This window comes from Podarcis filfolensis, assembly GCF_964270895.1.
Source record: "Podarcis filfolensis genome assembly, chromosome: 5".
NCBI classification, from domain to species: Eukaryota; Metazoa; Chordata; class Lepidosauria; order Squamata; family Lacertidae; genus Podarcis; species Podarcis filfolensis.
In genome coordinates, this window is record NC_139608.1 from 79,538,251 (window position 1) to 79,557,306 (window position 19,056).

General features: G+C 42.0%; 1 protein-coding gene and 2 long non-coding RNA genes across 7 annotated transcripts in view; 2 read left to right on the top strand and 1 right to left on the bottom strand.

The window, feature by feature from the left end:
* Nucleotides 1–19,056, bottom strand: part of CSGALNACT2 (chondroitin sulfate N-acetylgalactosaminyltransferase 2) — a 33,732-nt gene that overhangs the window by 12,385 nt on the left and 2,291 nt on the right. For all 4 annotated transcript variants that reach the window (XM_083614779.1, XM_083614781.1, XM_083614778.1 and 1 more), the window contains one exon: nucleotides 7,606–8,845. In XM_083614779.1, the coding sequence (XP_083470905.1) occupies nucleotides 7,606–8,263 (658 nt within the window). In that variant the 5' untranslated portion in view covers nucleotides 8,264–8,845. The remainder of the gene's footprint in view (nucleotides 1–7,605; nucleotides 8,846–19,056) is intronic.
* On the top strand, nucleotides 1,500–4,235 carry LOC310763057. The gene is made up of 2 exons (XR_014548439.1): nucleotides 1,500–2,190; nucleotides 2,562–4,235. It is a non-coding gene; the product is annotated as an uncharacterized lncRNA (long non-coding RNA).
* LOC310763018 lies at nucleotides 7,755–11,745 on the top strand. 2 transcript variants are annotated; one of them, XR_014548377.1, is made up of 3 exons: nucleotides 7,755–7,894; nucleotides 11,150–11,281; nucleotides 11,360–11,745. It is a non-coding gene; the product is annotated as an uncharacterized lncRNA (long non-coding RNA). The 2 variants fall into 2 exon arrangements; XR_014548378.1 differs by having other exon boundaries at nucleotides 11,150–11,271; nucleotides 11,356–11,745.

Genomic DNA, 19,056 nt, shown 5'->3' on the forward strand with positions numbered 1-19,056 from the left:
CAACAAGGCCAGGCAGGTAGTGTCGTTCTGAGTGGAGCACTTCAGCCGGGGCACCGTGTGACACTGCAAACACAAACACGGGGATTTCTGCTCCAAAATTCTGGAATCGTTCTTGCAATTTTAACTTTAAACAGGTTTCCAGGCAATGTATCAATACATCGCCCAGGCCTACTGCTCAACTTACATTCCACTTAACACCCCTCTACACACACACAATTTCTAGTTAATAGTAAACATATAACAATAATGCGGCCAACACTATACAGTGGTACCTCTGGATACGAATGGGATCCATTCCGGATCCCCGTTCGCATCCTGAAGCAAACACAACCTGCGCGTCGCGATTTGCCACTTCCGCGCATGCGCGTGACGTCATTTTGACTGTCTGCACATGCGCAAGCGTCGAAACCCGGAAGTAACGCATTCCGTTACTTCCGGGTCGCCGTGGAGCGCAACCCGAAAGTGCTCAACCTGAAGCATATTTAACCCAAGGTATGACATTAATGATTAAAAAATCAAAAGGAATAAGGATAAAGACAACACCTGTCTTTCTGTACTGGTCGTTTGAAAGTGTTAAGATACCTGAAGGCTGCAATACTATACAAGTATCCCCTGGACTACCGTATTTTTCGCCCTATAGGACGCACCGCCCCATAAGGCGCACCTAGTTTTTTGGGGGGGAAATAAAGGGGGGGGATTATTTTTCCCCAGGTGCGGGGCTGGGGCGGGGGAAGCCCGAGCTTCCCCCGACCCCAGCCCCCAGAACAGGCAACTCTCCACAAGCTGTGGGAGCCCGGCACCGGGCTCCCACGGCTTGTGGAGAGCTGTGCGAAGCTCAAAGCCTGGGCACGCTGAGCTCAGCGTGCCCAGGCTTCAGCATGCAGGCAACTCTCCGTAAACAGTGGGAGCCCGGCGCTGGCTCCCATGGCTTGCAGAGAGCTGCGCGAAGCCTGGAGAGCGAGAGGGGTCGGTGCACACCAACCCCTCTTGCTCTCCAGACTTCAGCAAAAGCCTGCATTCGCCCCATAGGATGCACACACATTTCCCCTTCATTTTTGGAGGGGAAAAAGTGCGTCCTATAGGGCGAAAAATACAGCAAGTCCCACAGAAGTCCAACGCACAGCTGTCAAGTAAATATGCATAGCATAGGGTTGAAGGTGGGCACAAACACCTTCAGAGTGTGCAGAGATTGTGAGAAGATTATAATTCTCTATGAGCAAACAGAGTTATCATGCATAGCTGCTAGAGAATTAATCACCAGTCCTACTGGTGGATTTTTACAGATCCCGTCAAGACTAATGATGTCAAAGCTCTGCTCAGCTACTCAGTCCACTGAGGACTAGGTCACCATGCCCCTACCAAAAATAATTTAAGAGTCTGAAAATAGGCTGCATTCAGACCTCTTAACAGATGTTTCTGAAAAAGTAACTTCTGGATTTCTATCTCTTGCTTTTATGCTGAAATGGCATTTGTGAAGAAAAATCCAGAAACTGCTCCAATGTCTGAGCTTGCAGTTTGGCAAAACTCATTATTTACTGACATCACCTGAACCGGGGTTCATCTTAAGAGTCCGTTATGTGTTCCTTTCACTAACAGACTCAAATCAGCTATTCTAACAGTATGAAGACTTTGTTTCTGCTCCTAATCTTTCTTAGAAACTTATCAGCCTGCCCCAAACACAAATAACTTGTGCAATTGCCAAGACCGCCTAATTAAAAATGGCCACAATTTCCCTCCACAATGTATGCTCGGTTCTGCTGCAATATACTATGCTAATTCATTCACTGACATTTAAGGAACATTAATTTTTCTACATAATCTGAATGGACAAATTTTAAATGTGTATCTCCAGTTTCCTGTAGAATATGTACAATGCTATCAATGTGCATGTGCTTACGGTCGTAGGAAGGTGTCTGAAAGATGAGACGGGCGGGCATTGTGCGCATGTGTGGGAGAGCCATCTTGGGCAGCCTTTCATTGTGAGAGCACCCTTATTTCTAGAGGAGCTGGGACGGCCCTTGCAAGCGCGCATATACGAGTTTCACTCGGGGTCAGCGGCACCTTTGACATGACTGATCTCGCGCCGCCTGTCTGTCTGCCTGCTGCTGCCAGGCAGGCAGCGCGAGATCAGTTGTGTCAAAGGTGTCGCTGACCCTGCTGCCGCATAGCAGCTCAATACAATACACTTAGGTCCTGAAAACCTGAAGGAACGTCTCCACCCCCATCGTTCAGCCCGGACACTGAGATCCAGCACCAAGGGCCTTCTGGCGGTTCCCTCATTGCGAGAAGTGAGGTTACAGGGAACCAGACAGAGGGCCTTCTCGGTAGTGGTGCCCACCCTGTGGAACGCCCTTCCTTCAGATGTGAAGGAAATAAGCAGCTATCTTCTTTTTAAAAGACATCTGAAGGCAGCCCTGTTTAGGGAAGTTTTTAATATTTAATGCTGTATTGTTTTTAACACTTGATTGGAAGCTGCCCAGAGTTGCTGGGGAAACTCAGCCAGATGGGCGGGGTATAAATAATAAATTATTATTATTATTGTTATTATTATTATTATATAGGCGGCTTCTGTGGTGGGAGCCTGGCACCCCCCAGAATTCAGCGCCCGGGTGCCCCACACCCCTTGCACCCCCGGGTAAAGACGGCCCTGCTCAAAACACATTGGAAATTTAAAAGCAGGCAAAAGACTACTGGTATGCATTGAAAACTATCAGCAGTCCATTTATTTCCATGTTTATTTCTCAAGGTTAACAACTGCAATATTTATATCAAACTCCTTGTACAGTAAACTTGTTGTGATAGAATGGCTGAATCATCAAATAAAATAAAACTGATACATTTTCTGGATGTAATGGTTTCCGGCTTCAACCAGGCAAGCTGCAAACTTATCAACTGGTATATCATTTTTGAACCCATACCAAGTAATATGGTAGTCTTGGTAATCAAGAGTATTCATCAGGGGGAAATGGCAATGCTAAATGGCTGTTAAAACTGAATGGGTCCAAGTGAGCAATGAACTCTTAAAATATTTTAAACCCAAGAGTTTATAAACAAATTTGCCAGAGAGATTGCAAACATTTCTGGAAAAAACCAAAAACATCACCCAACACTCTTTGCAACAGAGTGGTTCACTGACTAATCCCTAGGCTATTTTTCCATGAAGGATACAACTACACAGGGAAATGAGTTTTGGAAAAACTAACAGCAGCAATAACTCTTCCCTATCCATGATTATTTCCATCATACATTGCACTCATTTTATCTGGTTTAGTAGCTAACAGGGAAAAGCACAAATACCTCATCCCAATGTTTGCTCGACAGCTCAAGTGGCAGTCTATGTTTTGCCACAAGTTCTGCCTGTACTACTGGAATTACTGAGGCCTTTCCACAGCTCAAATGATTCCTGTCATCCTCCCCCTTGCTGATTATTCTCATTTCTTCAGTGTTTTGTTTTGCTTTTTTTAAAAAAAAAATGAGGCATTTTTGGATGGGCATAGAGTGTACTCCGCAATTTTCTCGCTTTATCATATGACTTAAAGAATGCCACTAGCCATTATTGTGAAATGGCTGGGAATCTCAGGTGTTGTAATGGGAAATTAGAAACAATAACTTTATTCTGTGGCTGAGTGAAACAAATTATTTGACTAAAACCTGATTATAAGTTCAAAAATCAGTAATATTGCATTCTGCTGGTGGTAATGGGGAAAATCCATAGCAATTCACTCTTGAATAGAGTCTGGGTGCATCTAGCCAAATTCTCAGAGGTGTTGTTTTTTTCTTGTTGAGTAGTTTGAGTGGACACAGGTTAGCCTACCTGCTGCTATCGTGTTATACATACTGGCACCACTGCATTTACAGTTACAACTTCCAAAGAACTTCAAACCCAAATTCTGTTGAGATCTCATGGTTTAACCTGAATTCAGTTTCTCCATATCATTAGACAGAGTCACAGTTAAGTGATAATAATTTTAATTGTGCATGGGTATTTTAACAACTGCAACTGTCTGCTTACTGAAAATTTGAAAACCTAAATATTCTGATAAAGATTCCAATTTTGATTTTTTTAAAGAAATATGCTTTAGGTTACTGTTACTTGCCGTTGTGATGTGTGTTTGTAATGCGCACAGTTCTTAAGAGTTAAACATTTGTGATTAACCCCTAAAAGTGCTTTTAAGAATAGAAACATAAAATTGTAGCTGTTCCAGTGCTGAACAACTCTTATTTAAAATTCATTTTTTTTAAAAAAGTAACAAGGCAAGAATATCAAGTGAAGCAGTTGAATTTGTCTGGAAAACTACTTCATTTGTTGATGCAAGCTAGCCGGGCAACAATTTTTATGAAGTGAGCAGATATACAAGATACTGAAACCACCAAAGGGAACAAAATATTAAGAGGGGAAGATTTAGTCATTGGTTGCCATAGTTGCTCAGTTCTGACCAAAAAAAGTCTTCTGTTGGCTTGCCAGAAAAAGTTTAGTCAATGCTATTTCCTCATCTTATAAACTGCAGACTAACTGCCTTAAAAAAAGAAAAAAAGAAATGTACCGAAAAGAGGCGATGCAGCATTACTGCGGCCAGCTACTAACCTACTCTAATGATTTACTGCCCAGAGTGATTTTCCTTTAAGTGTTGCAGAATGATTCAACAGCAACTATAACCCAACAATGAAGACACGTGGCCATGAAGAGAACATGCTCACTTTGTTCTGAAGGCATTGCTCTTAAGGGAAATGCATATGTAAAAGTCTTGGTATTTACAGAGTGCTTTGTGGGTATTCAAAGCACTTCACATACATTATGTATAATTCAACAATATGCCAACATGGGCGCCTTCATGGAGCAAACAAATTATCAAGACCTGAAGATTGAGATAGCAATTCACAAAACTGCACAAGTACACATGATGACAGAGACAAAGCAGGTGCATAAAAAAAGAGCAGTACTTACCACTGTGGTGCAATTTCTTGAAAATGACAGTCTCAAGGCAATCTTAGACATGAACATTTTCAATAAGTCTTAGAAATCACTGCCATATTTTTGACCGCATTTTGGAAACAATGACACAGCATCCAAAAGAAAAAGAAAAACCTTTTTTTTCCTGCCTGAAGAATTAGCAATGAAGTGAAACCATCATTGTTAAGTTTCTTAGAGCCTAAGAATAATGAACTGCAAAGATTCCTAAACAAGTGAATATATTCAAGGGCCAGTCAAGGGTGGTCACAGCAGTTTTCTACATTTTGGGGCACACGGTGTCCTGGTTTGAAAACTCAGCTGAGAAGTTTCAAGTACACCCAGTCTGGGATCGCTAATATGTGCTCCACCAGACTACTCTAAAAATGCTGAGTACTGCATGTAACTTATTACCCCCCATTACAGGACTATACCGCAGCCTGAGACATACTGAAGTACTCCTGCCAACTTGTGATTTAAAAAAATATGTCATCTGTTACTAGACTGGTGGAAAGTGGACAGGGGTGGGGGAAGAAGGCAAAAGTATGGAGCTGCTGTCTATGGGGGTGAGGGGGATATTTAACCCCTGTACAGTACTTCAATATTTACCTGGTTTTAGTTCTATGCTGAAATATGTCCTCCCAATTTCTCAAAGGTTTTCTTCCTCTGAGAAAAGACTTCTATTTTTTTTCTGCTTCATTCCCAGGGCACTTGAGAATTCCTTTAGAAGTTTGCTATGTGCAGGGTTTTGAGTTTTCTCATCGTTGCAAGGTGGCCAAGGACACTGTATGGGCTTTTTATTTGTGGGTGTCTTCCCTTTCATCCTACAGATCATTAGGTTGTCAAGAAGGGATTGTTTTCCCCTGGCTGAAAAAGGTTCCCCCACTTCTGGAGCACACAGTGCTAAGCTAGATGGATCAATGCTCTGACATGCTATAAATCAGATGCCAAAAATACTGAACGAGTAAGCAATATATTATATACATATGCAATAACTGGCAGCCCTGCACACCAGAGAAGATGCAACCCACCAGCTACTGGACAATTCCCCCTAGTTTTCAAACCATGGTAGGCAGGGGGAAAAAACCTCAGGTGGTTTACTGAGCTCCTGGTAGTCCAACACATATGACAGTGATACACCACAAGTTGTGCATGCAAAACAGAATGCTGAGACTTCAGACCAGTCAGATTTTTTTTTGGGGGGGGGGGGGAGAATGGCACACACAAAAGTGTAAAGTCCAGAAATGTTTAAGCTTATGACATATTTTCATCAGGCAGGGGAGTGTGTCATTGATAGTCTCCTTTAAATAACGACAGCAATAGAGTTAAATTTGGAATTGTAGAAGTTGATCCAAAAATGAATAATGATTTAAGGTTTTTGTTTGTTTTGTTTCATTTTTTAACCCTCAAATGGACTACTTAGCTGGCAGCTGGCAAATCTGCACCATTCCAACTGCTTTACACCATATAAATGATCTGGTTCTCACCACTGTTCATTTTCTTGAGCAATAATATAATGCTTCTTCTCTACACACACATGGGCATAACATGAAATACATCATGTTTCACATCCAATTCACATGATTCACATCCAATGCCCTTTTAAAATGTGGGTTGTATTTTTTTTGGACGGGGTGTTATTGGGTTGCTTTTGTTTTTATTTTGATGTTTTTTATATTGTATCTTTTATATTGTGATTTTATCCTGTGAACTGCCCTGTGACCTGAAGGTATATAGGATGGTATACAAATTTAATAAATAAGTAATTAAATAAATCACAAACACTAGGCCAGTAACTATTTCCTGCTTTGATTGAGTATCTGGATTTCTGTTGTAGTTATCATTAATCCTTAAATTCGCAACGGAGTAAATATTATAAGAGAAGGACTGCAATGGGTGGGATTCACCTAACAAGCCCTGTTAGTAGTGGAAGACCTGTTTAAAGTCTTCCACGTGCACAACAGGGATTCCCCACCCCGCACCTCCCAAAATTGGCTCTGGAGGGGTAAGAATCCTGAGAACAGCACATGGGGGCAGGAGAACGGGGAACATTCTGTGTGGCAAGCCGAAAAGCTTGCACAGACAGAATGTTAATCAAAGCATGATGCTGAATTTCACCCAATATCATTGCAGTTACCAGTAAAGAAAAGTGCATCGTTCCTGTGATATCTATAAACCAAGGCTGGTTCAGTCTCAAGGGATGAATAGGGATTAAGGAGATAGGAGTGAGATGCAGAAAAGTGCATGCCCTTACCTTGTACACACTTAGGCCCTCTATCTGGCTTGGTAATGATGCAAAGGCTACAAAGGTTAAAGTAAACTGGGTATGCTTATAAACTCACTTGGAGAACCAGTGTTGGAAGCTTCCGCAGGTAGAAAGGATACAGGGAAATTCACACACAAGTCAAGGGCAGTGCTTGCAATTTCATGATGCCATCCCCCAAACCTGTTATTTAATGACCTACTGCAACCTTCTACACCCTCCAGATGTTTCAGACTACAACTCCTGCCATCCCTGGTCATATGCAGAAAGGAATTGTAGTCCAAAGCACCTACAGACTACCTGGTTGGGGAAAGCCGGTCTTCAGTCTCGGAAATTCTGCCATTTGGTATAGACCACCATATTATGAACTAGAATTTAAAAATGCATAAAGTACCTTCTATAAAATCGTTTTCATTGTAAAGCTGTCTCTCCCCTATTCCGTCATCTTCATCTTGACCATCTTCTTCATCTGGATTATTGATTACCTCGAGGCCAGCCTCAATTACTTCCACCAATTCATCTCGCTTATCTTTCCTGACAGGTTTCTCCTCTGGGTGTCGCGTTAGCCCCATTTCCAGCTGGAACACCTTCATGGAAGTAAAGCTTTCAAAAGGAACGACTCCATATTCACTAGGCAGCTTGGCCCCCATGCTCACTTCAGCTTTGTCTATTTGAGAATGCAGGTATTCCAGGAGATCGTTGGGTGCTTGTTCTTTGGTGCCTTGATAGCCCATGCTGTTGACTCTTGGGGTTTTCTTCTCCTGTAACAATTTTAACTTGTCACTCATTTCCTGAAGCTCCTGCTTTAACTGAGCAATTTGGCGCTTGAGGCTCATAGCTCTGGTTTGGTAATGTTCTTCTTGCTCCTGCAGGAGGGCTTGGTAGTGCTCCTTACCAAAACTCTCCCCTACAATGCCAGGAAGTGATCCATTGCCATCCGTTTGTGGAGCACATTCAAGGAGGTACATAAACAGCAACAAACTCAACAGCAAGGCAAGACCGACCAACAGCCACCGAGTTCTGGCTTGAAATATTATGCCTCTTCTAGGCATTCTTACGGCACTTAAGTTGTATTCCAACTAAAACAGCTGATGTTTTTGGTCATGTCTTGCTAGTATTTTCTGAAAGGAGCAATTGTTTGTAAGCTGAACCAAAACTATTTCTACTGATACATCCATTTGTGTGAGGCAAATAAGGGGGGAAACTTGCAACTGTTGTCTTGCTCAAGCAATACTGCAGAGATCGCAAATCCCAGTATTGCTACAACTTCCATTATTGCAAGCATTTACAGTCTAAACAGTCAGATACAGCCCCCATTACTTTCAGGGCAATTTGTCTAAACATACGTTTTTGGAGGTGTAGTGAATTTGCTATGCTTCTGTATTCTAAAGACAACAAGTTGAAAATGTATCAAATTCTGATAAGTATAAAGCAAAAGAATCTTGCAATTTATAGCCGTGGGGGCATTTTAAAAATATTTTTCTCACTATCTGCGCACCCCCGTCAGAGCCATAAATATCTGAGCAATAGTAATTTTCATGGGCAGTCTGCAGGATATTTTCCTCTGGTGCTTATGCTTCTCTCTCCTCCGTCTTGGAAATCTGTAATCTGAGTCAGCAAAATTAAGGGAGGGCCTAGAATTAAATGAAAAGTACACTCAGTTAGAATTGCAAAACAGGCAAACATCTGGAAAACACATGAAGGCAAGTTTTAATATCCTAAAAATGTAGACATGATGAATCACAAAATTTATTTTTCTGCGATGGCCCATGACAGGGGCGGGTTGTAAACCTTCAATTCTTTCTACTGGGTTACACACCAGTGATTTCCTTCTTGTGGAAATGTCTGAAACAAACTCATCCAACAGACTAGTAAAAAACAGCTTTTTTTCCAGCTACATAAGTGGTTGTCAGAATTCTTTCCCCTGCTATTTTTGTCATTTCTGGAATGCATCATAACCAGTTTTTTATTTAAATGGCAATGTATTAAGAAGTTAGTGAATTTAACTCCTACTTCCAATTATATTTTCTGTCACCACGCAGGAACATCTACCTTCTTCTGAAAAGGGTACACAGGAAACCTGTAGTTTTTTCAGGTAAAAAAAGGGATGGTCAGATATGAGGTTTAGAATTCCAAAAATATTAGAATGTGCATTTGTATTTTGAGAGGGGCTTTATGGTTCTAAAACAACAAACTATGGGGATTGCCTTCCAACTTGCATGACTTACATAACTGCAGGTAGGTAAAGACCAATCCTCCCACAATCCTAAAACAGTCTCAGCAGAACCTCTGAACAAAACTACCCCTATGCAAAGTGCTAAAAGCACTGTAGAGATGTACTAACAATAGCTCCTCCACAATTGACAAAAACACCTATCTCTGAAGACCTGTCAGGGTATTAAGGCCTTTCCACTAGGAAGAGTGTTTTGGGCGTAGGGAAGAGTCAGATAAAATTATAAATTAATATCTACATGCATACTGAAGTAACTAACACCAGGTGTATCTTCAAGTCACTGACTAGAGTCCAGATGTGGTGAATCAAGATGCAAGAAACAAAACACATCATTATGTACCAAACTAGGAGATAAGTATGAGACAAAAAAACAACACCCAGCTTCCAATCTCTATGGGCTGTATCTAACTAATCAGTTCCGCTAGTGCAAGGACTTTAAAAAGTATTTATTATAACAAGTTTAAGGGGGGGTGAAGGAAAACAGAGCAGATTTAGGGGTCATGTAGAGAAATTCCAAATTTTGGGGAAGGGAATGCAGCAGCAGGGCTCAAACCCACTTTCAAATATTTAACAAAAAGGTTTTCTGTTCAAAACATTCTTAGTCCACTCAAAATGCTGCTAAGGCATAAGTATTCATGAATATCAGATTTTGTTCTGGAATAGATTTTTTTAAGGCATATAAGTCAGAAATTGTATTTATTACCATGTTAACTGAAGGCTGTAAAATATTCATATCTGAGTAGAATGAATAGGAACAAGAAAGCTCAGTCCATTTAAACCTCAAGCACAGACTAGGCTAACAATAGCAACATAGAAGCAATCCATTGAGTTTCTGGGGAAACCATCGCAGCCTAAGTTTGCTTTCTTGACCATGAGAGAACATCCTTTTGACAACAGCGTTCTGCTTATTGACATATAAGAACAGCGAAAGAACACAGCATTGTTTAACCAGTCACTTCAACCTCCAAACACACTTCACAGTTGAGAAGCAAGTATCCCTTTCTTCAGAGAATAAGGCTGGCAGCCATCATCTAACAAACTGAATACTTTGGCAGATTACACAGATGCAATAGCACTGTAAACCAATATGCATTGTAAACCTAGCAGCTCAAGGGACAGATCCAGTACCCAAAGGATCTTTTATCAGGCTCTCAGTTGAGGCTGATTCTTCTTATGAGACCTACTCTACCTCTAAACACACACAGACTCAGACAGCTCACCAGTTATGTACAAGACTCAGCTCTTTGATGTCCCACGTTTTAAACCAGCATCCCCTGATGGCCTGTTATGGGCATTTTATTAGTACAATTCCCACAAAATGCAAGACAAAAAAATGGCAACTACGTATGACTAAGATAACCACTTTACTTCTTGCAAAAGAATCTCACATACTCTAAAGCAAAGGTAAGCCAGACAAAATTAATAATGGCTTCTGTTAGACGACCAAACACTTCTATCATAATAATGGTGTGATTGAATATATTCTTCTGATACATATGCAAACTTCACTTCCCAAAACTATCTTAAGGGTGTTTTTTTAGGCTACAAAATGGTCCTTTGGCTTCCTCGTTCTGTGGTTATCTGACTCAGTTTAAGATCATCAGCAATTTTACCTCCAAGAGAAAAATGTTCCCAGACTTTTCCTTGATTTTGCCATTTGGAAAGTGACACATTTTTTCAAGCAAAATTCTTATTTTACTTACAGGAAATGTTAGCCTTCATGAATCTTCATGGGACCTACTAGAAAAGCTTTCAGACTTCCTCCCCCAATCCGCTATGGGCTTGAGATCACTGGTTTATTCATCATATATTTTGCAAAGTCATCTGGTAAGGATGAGTTGGTATTCGGAATCATACTGCCTCCAACAATAGATGCAGGGCATAAAATTCATTATTTCTGTTCTTTTAAAGGTAGCAAGTGTGGTTATGAAGATAATGAACAGGCCACAGGTTAAACTGAGTCTGTCCTAATTTGAAATGAAGCTATATCACTTCATCATTCCCTACTGCATTGACTGAACCTCTTTTCAAATGCCTTATCCTCTGCTACTATTCCAGCAACCCTCACTTTATTAACTAGGAATCCGTAGTAAACTTTGTAAACAGTAAACATCTTTGCCAAGACCCACTAATAGTGGTCATGACATGAGACTTAAAAATAAATTTAAGACTCAGCTGAACACAAAAAATTGTTTGCCTTCATAAATGGCTGTTTGCTGCTTTCACTGCTTCATTCACTGCTCTAGCCTTGTCCCCTTCTAATCAACCATTGCTAGGGGCCTGTAATTCTGTTATGTCTCTGCCATTGAGTGAAACTAAATAATTCACTCATGATACAGAAGCACAGCAAAATAAGCCACCCCAAGGAGGTGTCAGGAATCCACACAGAAGCACAGCGGGTGGGTGCCCCCAGACAGCATGGAGTTTGTCCCATCACAGAATTATTTTTACTTGAGAAAAATAATGCCTCAGCTATCAGAAGTTTTAAAAAAGCTTCATCTTGCCTACTCCAACACTGGGCCCACTTTTACAATCAACTGAATCACCGCAGCAGAATGTAGGTGTTTGGGGGCTGGCAGCTACATGTTGAATTATCCCCAAGAGCAAGCCAACATACACTCTCCACTCATAGAAAAGTAGTTTGTTAGTAGAGAGACCTCGGTGAAAGCCTTCCTGAACAAAAAGGTCTTCAGTAGACACCTAAGCATCATCTTGCTAGGTGCCTTTCTAGTTTTGGCTGGTGAATAATACCAGAAGGCTGGAGCTACAACATTGAAAATCCAGTTTCCAGGACAGGCTGAGTGCACCTCGGGGGCATATAGTTGCTCCCAGCAGTACCCCATCTGAGAAGCACAGTGAAAGGGCACTGAGTGTCAATCAGCAAAAGGCCTGGTTAGGGAGGAACAATTTTGCCAGGTGCCTAAAGGTGTATAATGAAGGCACTAGGCGAACCTCCCAGGGGAGAGCATTCCACAAACAGAGAGCCACTACAACCAGTGGTCTTTCCAGCAAAGCTGTTATTTGGTGTTGATAGGATCAACAAATTAGCTGTTGAATTCTATAGCAGCTGGATCTTCTAGGTAAAGCCCAAGGGAAGCCCCACATAGAGCACATTGCAGTAGTCCAGTCTTGAAGTTACCAATGCCAAGCTCACAGTGGCCAACCCTACCTTATTCATGCCATAGCAAGACAGTACACACACACAGTCTGCAATGGGAGCAGGTATTGTACAAGCAGTCAGGCTATATCACACTCCATAGTGCCATATAACTCTGCTTGAAACACTAAATTTTATTATCTGAAGCAAAAATTTGAAGACCATAAAACACTATTTTTCAATTCCAATAGAATTCAGCTATGATTATCAGGGGTCAGCAAACTTTTTCAGCAGGGGGCTGGTCCACTGTCCCTCAGACATTGTGAGGGGCTGGACTATATTTTGGAAAAGAAAAGAAAAAGAACGAATTCCTATGCCCCACAAATAACCCAGAGATGCATTTTAAATAAAAGGACACATTCTACTCATGCAAAAACACGCTGATTCCCAGACCGTCTGCAGGCCAGATTTAGAAGTTGATTGGGCCGGATCCGGCCCCCGGGCCTTAGTTTGCCTACCCATGGATTAGTGCATCAGCTGCGACTCCCCACCCCCTGGGAAAGAGAAAACCTGTTGACCATTATCCATGGCCTGGCAACCTCTAGATGACTAGTTGACTAGATTGGTCAACTACATGGGCTGCCTTTGAAGACTTCACAGAAGCTCATGTTGATAGCCAGACAGCTGCATTTTGAACTGGCACTGCCCTTTACAAAGTTTCTCCCATGTAGTTAAACAGTGACATTTGTTGCCGGTCCATTTTCAGGCACAGTTCAAAGCACAAGTTGGGGCTGACTTCAACCACATGTTCCTATTTGACCATTAGTCATTGTCAGATGCTCACTTACAAGCCTCTCTGTCATCAGAAGGGTGTTCCCAAATATGATTCCAACATATTGATAAAGTGAAATACTTTGTCCAGGCATTCCAGTATGGTAACCAGCTGATTTCACTGTTTCTCAGCCTTCTGCTGAGTTTTATCATCTGCTCTTGGCCTACTGCTTTCCAATTCCATTGTTTTAGTCTGTCTTTTTACTGCATTTGTTCACATTGTATTTAGGTGTGTGCCTGCCTGAGAGCCTAGTGCTCATGCCTATTGCCTATATATTTGCCAAATAAATGAGGCATAATCTAGAGGGCATTGAACAGGATAGAGGTGCCCCTCTGCTCACACAGATGAGTTTTGGTAGCAAGACACACCTGAGGGAGGCCCTCACTAAGCCCACTGAAAGCTTGGTGAGCACAGGTGGGTTTGCTGGTGGGAGGACCTGAAATGGGGTGTTCTGGGGCCAGCCTTGGACCTGCTTGGTTTCAGCTGGAGGATTTTGAAGACATAGATTCCACCTGTTCAAAAAAAGGAAAACATCATCCTTTGGAAATGATGGACAATCTGTCACTTCAATCTTCCCATCATGCGAATTTAGGACTATTCTGCCTATAACCTAGGGGAGGAAAGAGTTTTCAGGGAGCCACCATTTTTAAACACCCTTCTTCCCCTAAGCCACTCTTCACATCCAGGGCAGTAGTATGTAGGGCAATAAGCTGCAACTACAAGGAAACTGAACATTTTTTCTCCTCTTCATTTGCAGTCACCCTCACTTCTTCATTAAGAGGGGGAAACCTGTGAGACAAGGAGCAGAATCAAATTGCAACAGAGCGGGTTTTAAAATCCTCTCTCAACCTCATGCCCATCACAGATGGGATGGTAGACTTTTTTCACTACCTGTGTCACTATTATTATTTTTTATAGAGTTAAGGCTCAGCTGCCCCAAGCCTGTGTGGATAAGATGGAAATCGGTTTAGTTATGAAACATTTGAGGTCAGACTGTAGACCTCAGTTTTTCAACATATAAACTGACTGTAAAGACTTTTGCAGTATTATGTACATATTGCTTCCAAAACAAGACATGTACGAACGAAGGACATTTCTGCAGACATTGAGCACCAGCTGTCTCATTAAGCCCTTGCACAAATGGCTACTCCTACCACTCAGTTACATTAAATTCATTTCTTAAAAATAGCACCAAACACAAGAATACTTCACTATCATCATTATCTGCACACAAAGTCATTACTTTATATACTACAATAGCATGATATTTGACATCTGTGCTGCCACATTACCCTGGAGCAGTCATCTCCAGAACACCTAACTGCTTCAGGGTCGGGACAGAAATACAAAATGCAATTAGAAGATCAGCAGACTTTAAAGTAGCAAAGAAAATAACAGCACTTCCAGGTTCTTTTGCAGCAGTGCAGTTAAAAGCTACACTGAGATTAGGACACGTCAATGCAACAAAATTTCCACAGTCAAGAACTGTTGAATTACTCAACATTCAGCTAGTCAAATAGTTCCAACATTGTATCTATCTCATTCACATTGCAAGTGTCTAGCATTGCACAGAGTGTTGCAGCAGAGACTTCAACAGTCCTACAATATGACATATTTATGGATTTCGTTAGAAAACAAAACTTGAGTTCTCCTAGTTGTCTTTTTAGATTCACAGCCATAAAGCAGCCTTAATCTTTGTTGCAGCAAACTTTCTTGGCTTTTCTTTGAATATATCCATTATAACTAAACTAAGAAAAGTAGGAGTGTTTCTATTGTCAGTACTGGATTACCCAAGAGCAATTAGAAAAACTAATAATATTTTAAGTTAAAATGTTTGCCATAATTACATGAAGATTATTTGTGAAATTAACATACAGTAATAGACAGTACATGCAGTTTCTATTAAGCAGCAATGTGCAATCCCACACATATATATCCAGAAATAGTATATTTTATTCACCATGTCAGTAAATTGAATTTTCTCACTTTTATGGGCAGCATAGGTAACTACTGAGTACTATTTGCAAATGAATACCGTACTTGGAGCTGGCATAGGAACAACTTTCTTTAGCTTTTAACCAAGGTTGAGGGGTCAGAAGTGGGACACAGAATGACAAATTTCCGTTCTTCTTACATGAAAGATTATGCCGTTGTTAATCATGGTTTGGGACACACATGCATTGATGTGAACCATGGCTGAACATGGTTCAGTTCCTCGAAGCAAAATGCGCCTGGCTACTTTCAAAAGCTGGACAGTAACCGGGGCAAATTATTCTGTCTAAAGGAAATAATAATAATTTTTTTTTAAAAAAAGCAGTGTGTGTGTGAAAAACAGGACACCTAACCAATGAGAAATTTGATCACTTTAGCTACCAGAGCTCCCCTGTAACTCTGTAACACAATGAATCATTGTGTGTGACTGTAAACCAGAAGTTGGTGGTTCAAGCCCACCCAGCACAACATCCCTGCATTGCAGGGGGTTGGACTAGATGATCCTTGGGATCCCTTCCAACTCTGTATTTCTATGATTCTATGGTCTTTAAAGGTGCTGATAGTTTACATGCATAGGTTTGAAGCACACAATCCAGTCCCTTAACCATAATCAAAAGACAAACATGAATACCTGATCACTCTAAGCACTTTCCTTCCCATTCCATCAGTGCAACAGAGGCTTTATGCGAGAAACAATGATAGCCAAGGTTTTGGCTCTCTTTACAAAGCAACAGTTTTCACGCCCACATGATTTCAAGTGACCAGCTTTCAATTTTTCTATGCAACTTTTTTCCAGTATTTTTTTCTCTAATCAAAGCAAGGACAGATGGGAACAAATATTTAACCCACCCTAAGAGTAGACATCTGCCAGTTGTACTGATGATTTCATGAACATATTTTCCTTAACCAAATGAGATCACCAATATGTTTTAAAAGAAACAGGAAAGTTGTGACATGGTGCTTCATATGGTGTAGAACAGGAGTCCTCAAACTTTTTAAACAGTTCACTGTTCCTCAGACATTCCTGGGTGCCAGACTATACAGTGGTACCTCGGGTTAAGAACTTAATTCGTTCTGGAGGTCCGTTCTGAACCTGAAACTGTTCTTAACCTAAAGCACCACTTTAGCTAATGGGGCCGCCTGCTGCTGCCGCACCGCCACTGTGCGATTTCTGTTATCATCCTGAAGCAAAGTTCTTAACCCGAGGTACTATTTCTGGGTTAGCGGAGTCTGTAAACTGAAGCGCCTGTAACCTGAGGTACCACTGTAGTTTGAAAAAAAATATGAACAAATTCCTATGCACACTGCACATACAGTGGTACCTCTACTTACGCGCACCTCTGGTTGTGTATCCTTTGGGATACACATGCGGTAAACCCAGAAGTAATTTTCTGGGTTTTGCCACACACGCATACGCAGAAGTGCTCTACCGCACCACGCGCATGCGCAGAACAAGCACCTCCGGTTGCGGAAAACCTCGAGATCTGACCGGAGCTCTGGAACAGATCCCATCCACAACCAGAGGTACCACTGTATTTTATTTGTAGTGCACAAAACAGGAAAAACAATACAATATTTAAGAAGAAAAGGAGAAGAGTTTGGATTTGATATCCCGCTTTATCACTACCCGAAGGAGTTTCAAAGCGGGTAACATTCTCCTTTCCCTTCCTCCCCCACAACAAACACTCTGTGAGGTAAGTGGGGCTGAGAGACCTCAAAGAAGTGCGACTAGCCCAAGGTCACCCAGCAGCTGCATGTGGAGGAGCGGAGATGCGAACCCGGTTCCCCAGATTACGAATCTACCGCTCTTAACCACTACACCACATTGGCTCTTAAAATGTTATGTTATGGGTTGTAGTCAATGCCAGTTTGCTAGATCACTCAGAGTAGATCTACTGGAAATAATGAACATGAGTCACTTGGGTCTATTAATTTCAAGGGGTCTACGTAGAGTAACACTGAGTTTTGCCCACCTCCCAATTACTTGCAGTACTGTCCGAAACACCTTATTATTATTAAATTGGTCGTATACTTGTTGAGCTTGTCTCTTGGCCTGGGCTTAGGGAGGGGAAAAGGTGGGGAGCTAAGAGAGGCAGAGAGAAAGGGAGCTTCGCCCACCGTTACGTGGCCCTCCTGTGTTTGCAATGGATCTGTGACCATCAGGGAGGGAGAGGCGATCAAGCAAGCAGCCACACCAACATATATTAAAAGGAACACCTTCGGCTAGCCCTATCCTGCTTCCCCTAGCAGCCCGGCAGTGTCACATTTCTCCCCTCCAAGCCCTCCTTGACTGGCACAGGTAAGCCTTGGAACGTTGGGGAGGGGGAGGGGGAGGGGCCCTTTCGGAATGCCGAGGAGCGTTTTGGAACGCTGGGGACGGAATTGTTGCTACTTTTCGCTGCTTCCCTTTTTGTGTGTGCCAAGCGTTTGCTTACAGCCTCCCCGTGGGAAAAAGGAAAGTGGGGGGGGGGGCGAGGCGGGTTCTGCAGTTGCCGGGCGGGCCAGGTTCAGGACTCTGGTGACTGGATCTGGCCCGCGGACCATAGTTTGAGGACCCCTGGTGTAGAATCTAGGTATGAATACTCTAAAGCACCAGAAATCTGCGTTACGTGATGATTCTGCATATTTTAAACTTGTTGTGTTTTTTTTAAAGAATGCAGCCTAAAGCCAAGAACCACAATTCATATCTGGTCTTCTCTTTTAGTTTGTGCCAGATAAGACCAGCAAGACTCATGCAGGGCTACTAGACGCCCTTGGTTTCATAACAACTTCCCACATATCCTATAGTTTAGTTCCATCTCGGATGAGATAGACATTACAAAAGAATGAATCAACATGCTTTGACTTTTTTCTGCCTAGAACCAAGAAAAGAAGAGATATGGGTCAGGGGAGCAATCGTAATCCAGACATAACAGTCACTATGGGATCATTACATTTAAATAGGGGCAATGGGACACCAGAACTGATTTGCCCCCGCTCCAATGACATGTACCAAGATCTGAATGCACTCTTAAGTAGCTATGCTACATAAGGGTTAGGGGAAGCCCAAGCCAATTCATCTATCTGGGAAAGCACCAAAGGGTTGAATCTCAAGTGAGTAACTCCACCTCACCATTCCTACTGCAAACTCCAATATATTTTAATTCAACTGGTGCCAGATGATTTCTGCACTGTGTCACAACAATGCAAGTTGGCTTTGCTTGAGGCTACAGCAATCCATGCACTTCTCACCTCCCATGATACCGAAACATCCTGCCAATTTACTGTGTGCTTTCCCAGTACGACATGTTTAATGTTAAACTTGCAACCACCCTGTAAAATTAGGTCAGTACTATCGCCGTATTCCAGAGGAAACTGGCTGTGACTTGCTTGAGGCTACCTAGAGAGTTCGTGGCAGAGGCAAAATACAAAACAGAGACTTACTGATTCATGGTTCAGCTTTGTAGCCATGACCAGTTCTGTAACACAGTTTGGAACACCTCAGTTGGTTCTTCTCTCAAACTTGAAAGAGGAACATCCAACAAAATAAAATGATAGGAGTAATTTATCTACTTGCTCCTCTGCACCAGGAATGGGGAACCCTTCGAAGATGTTGCTGGACTATACCTCCCACCCCTGACCATTGGCCATGCTGGCTGGGCTAATGAAAATTCAAGTCCAGCAACATGTAAAGGTCTACCAGTTCTGAATC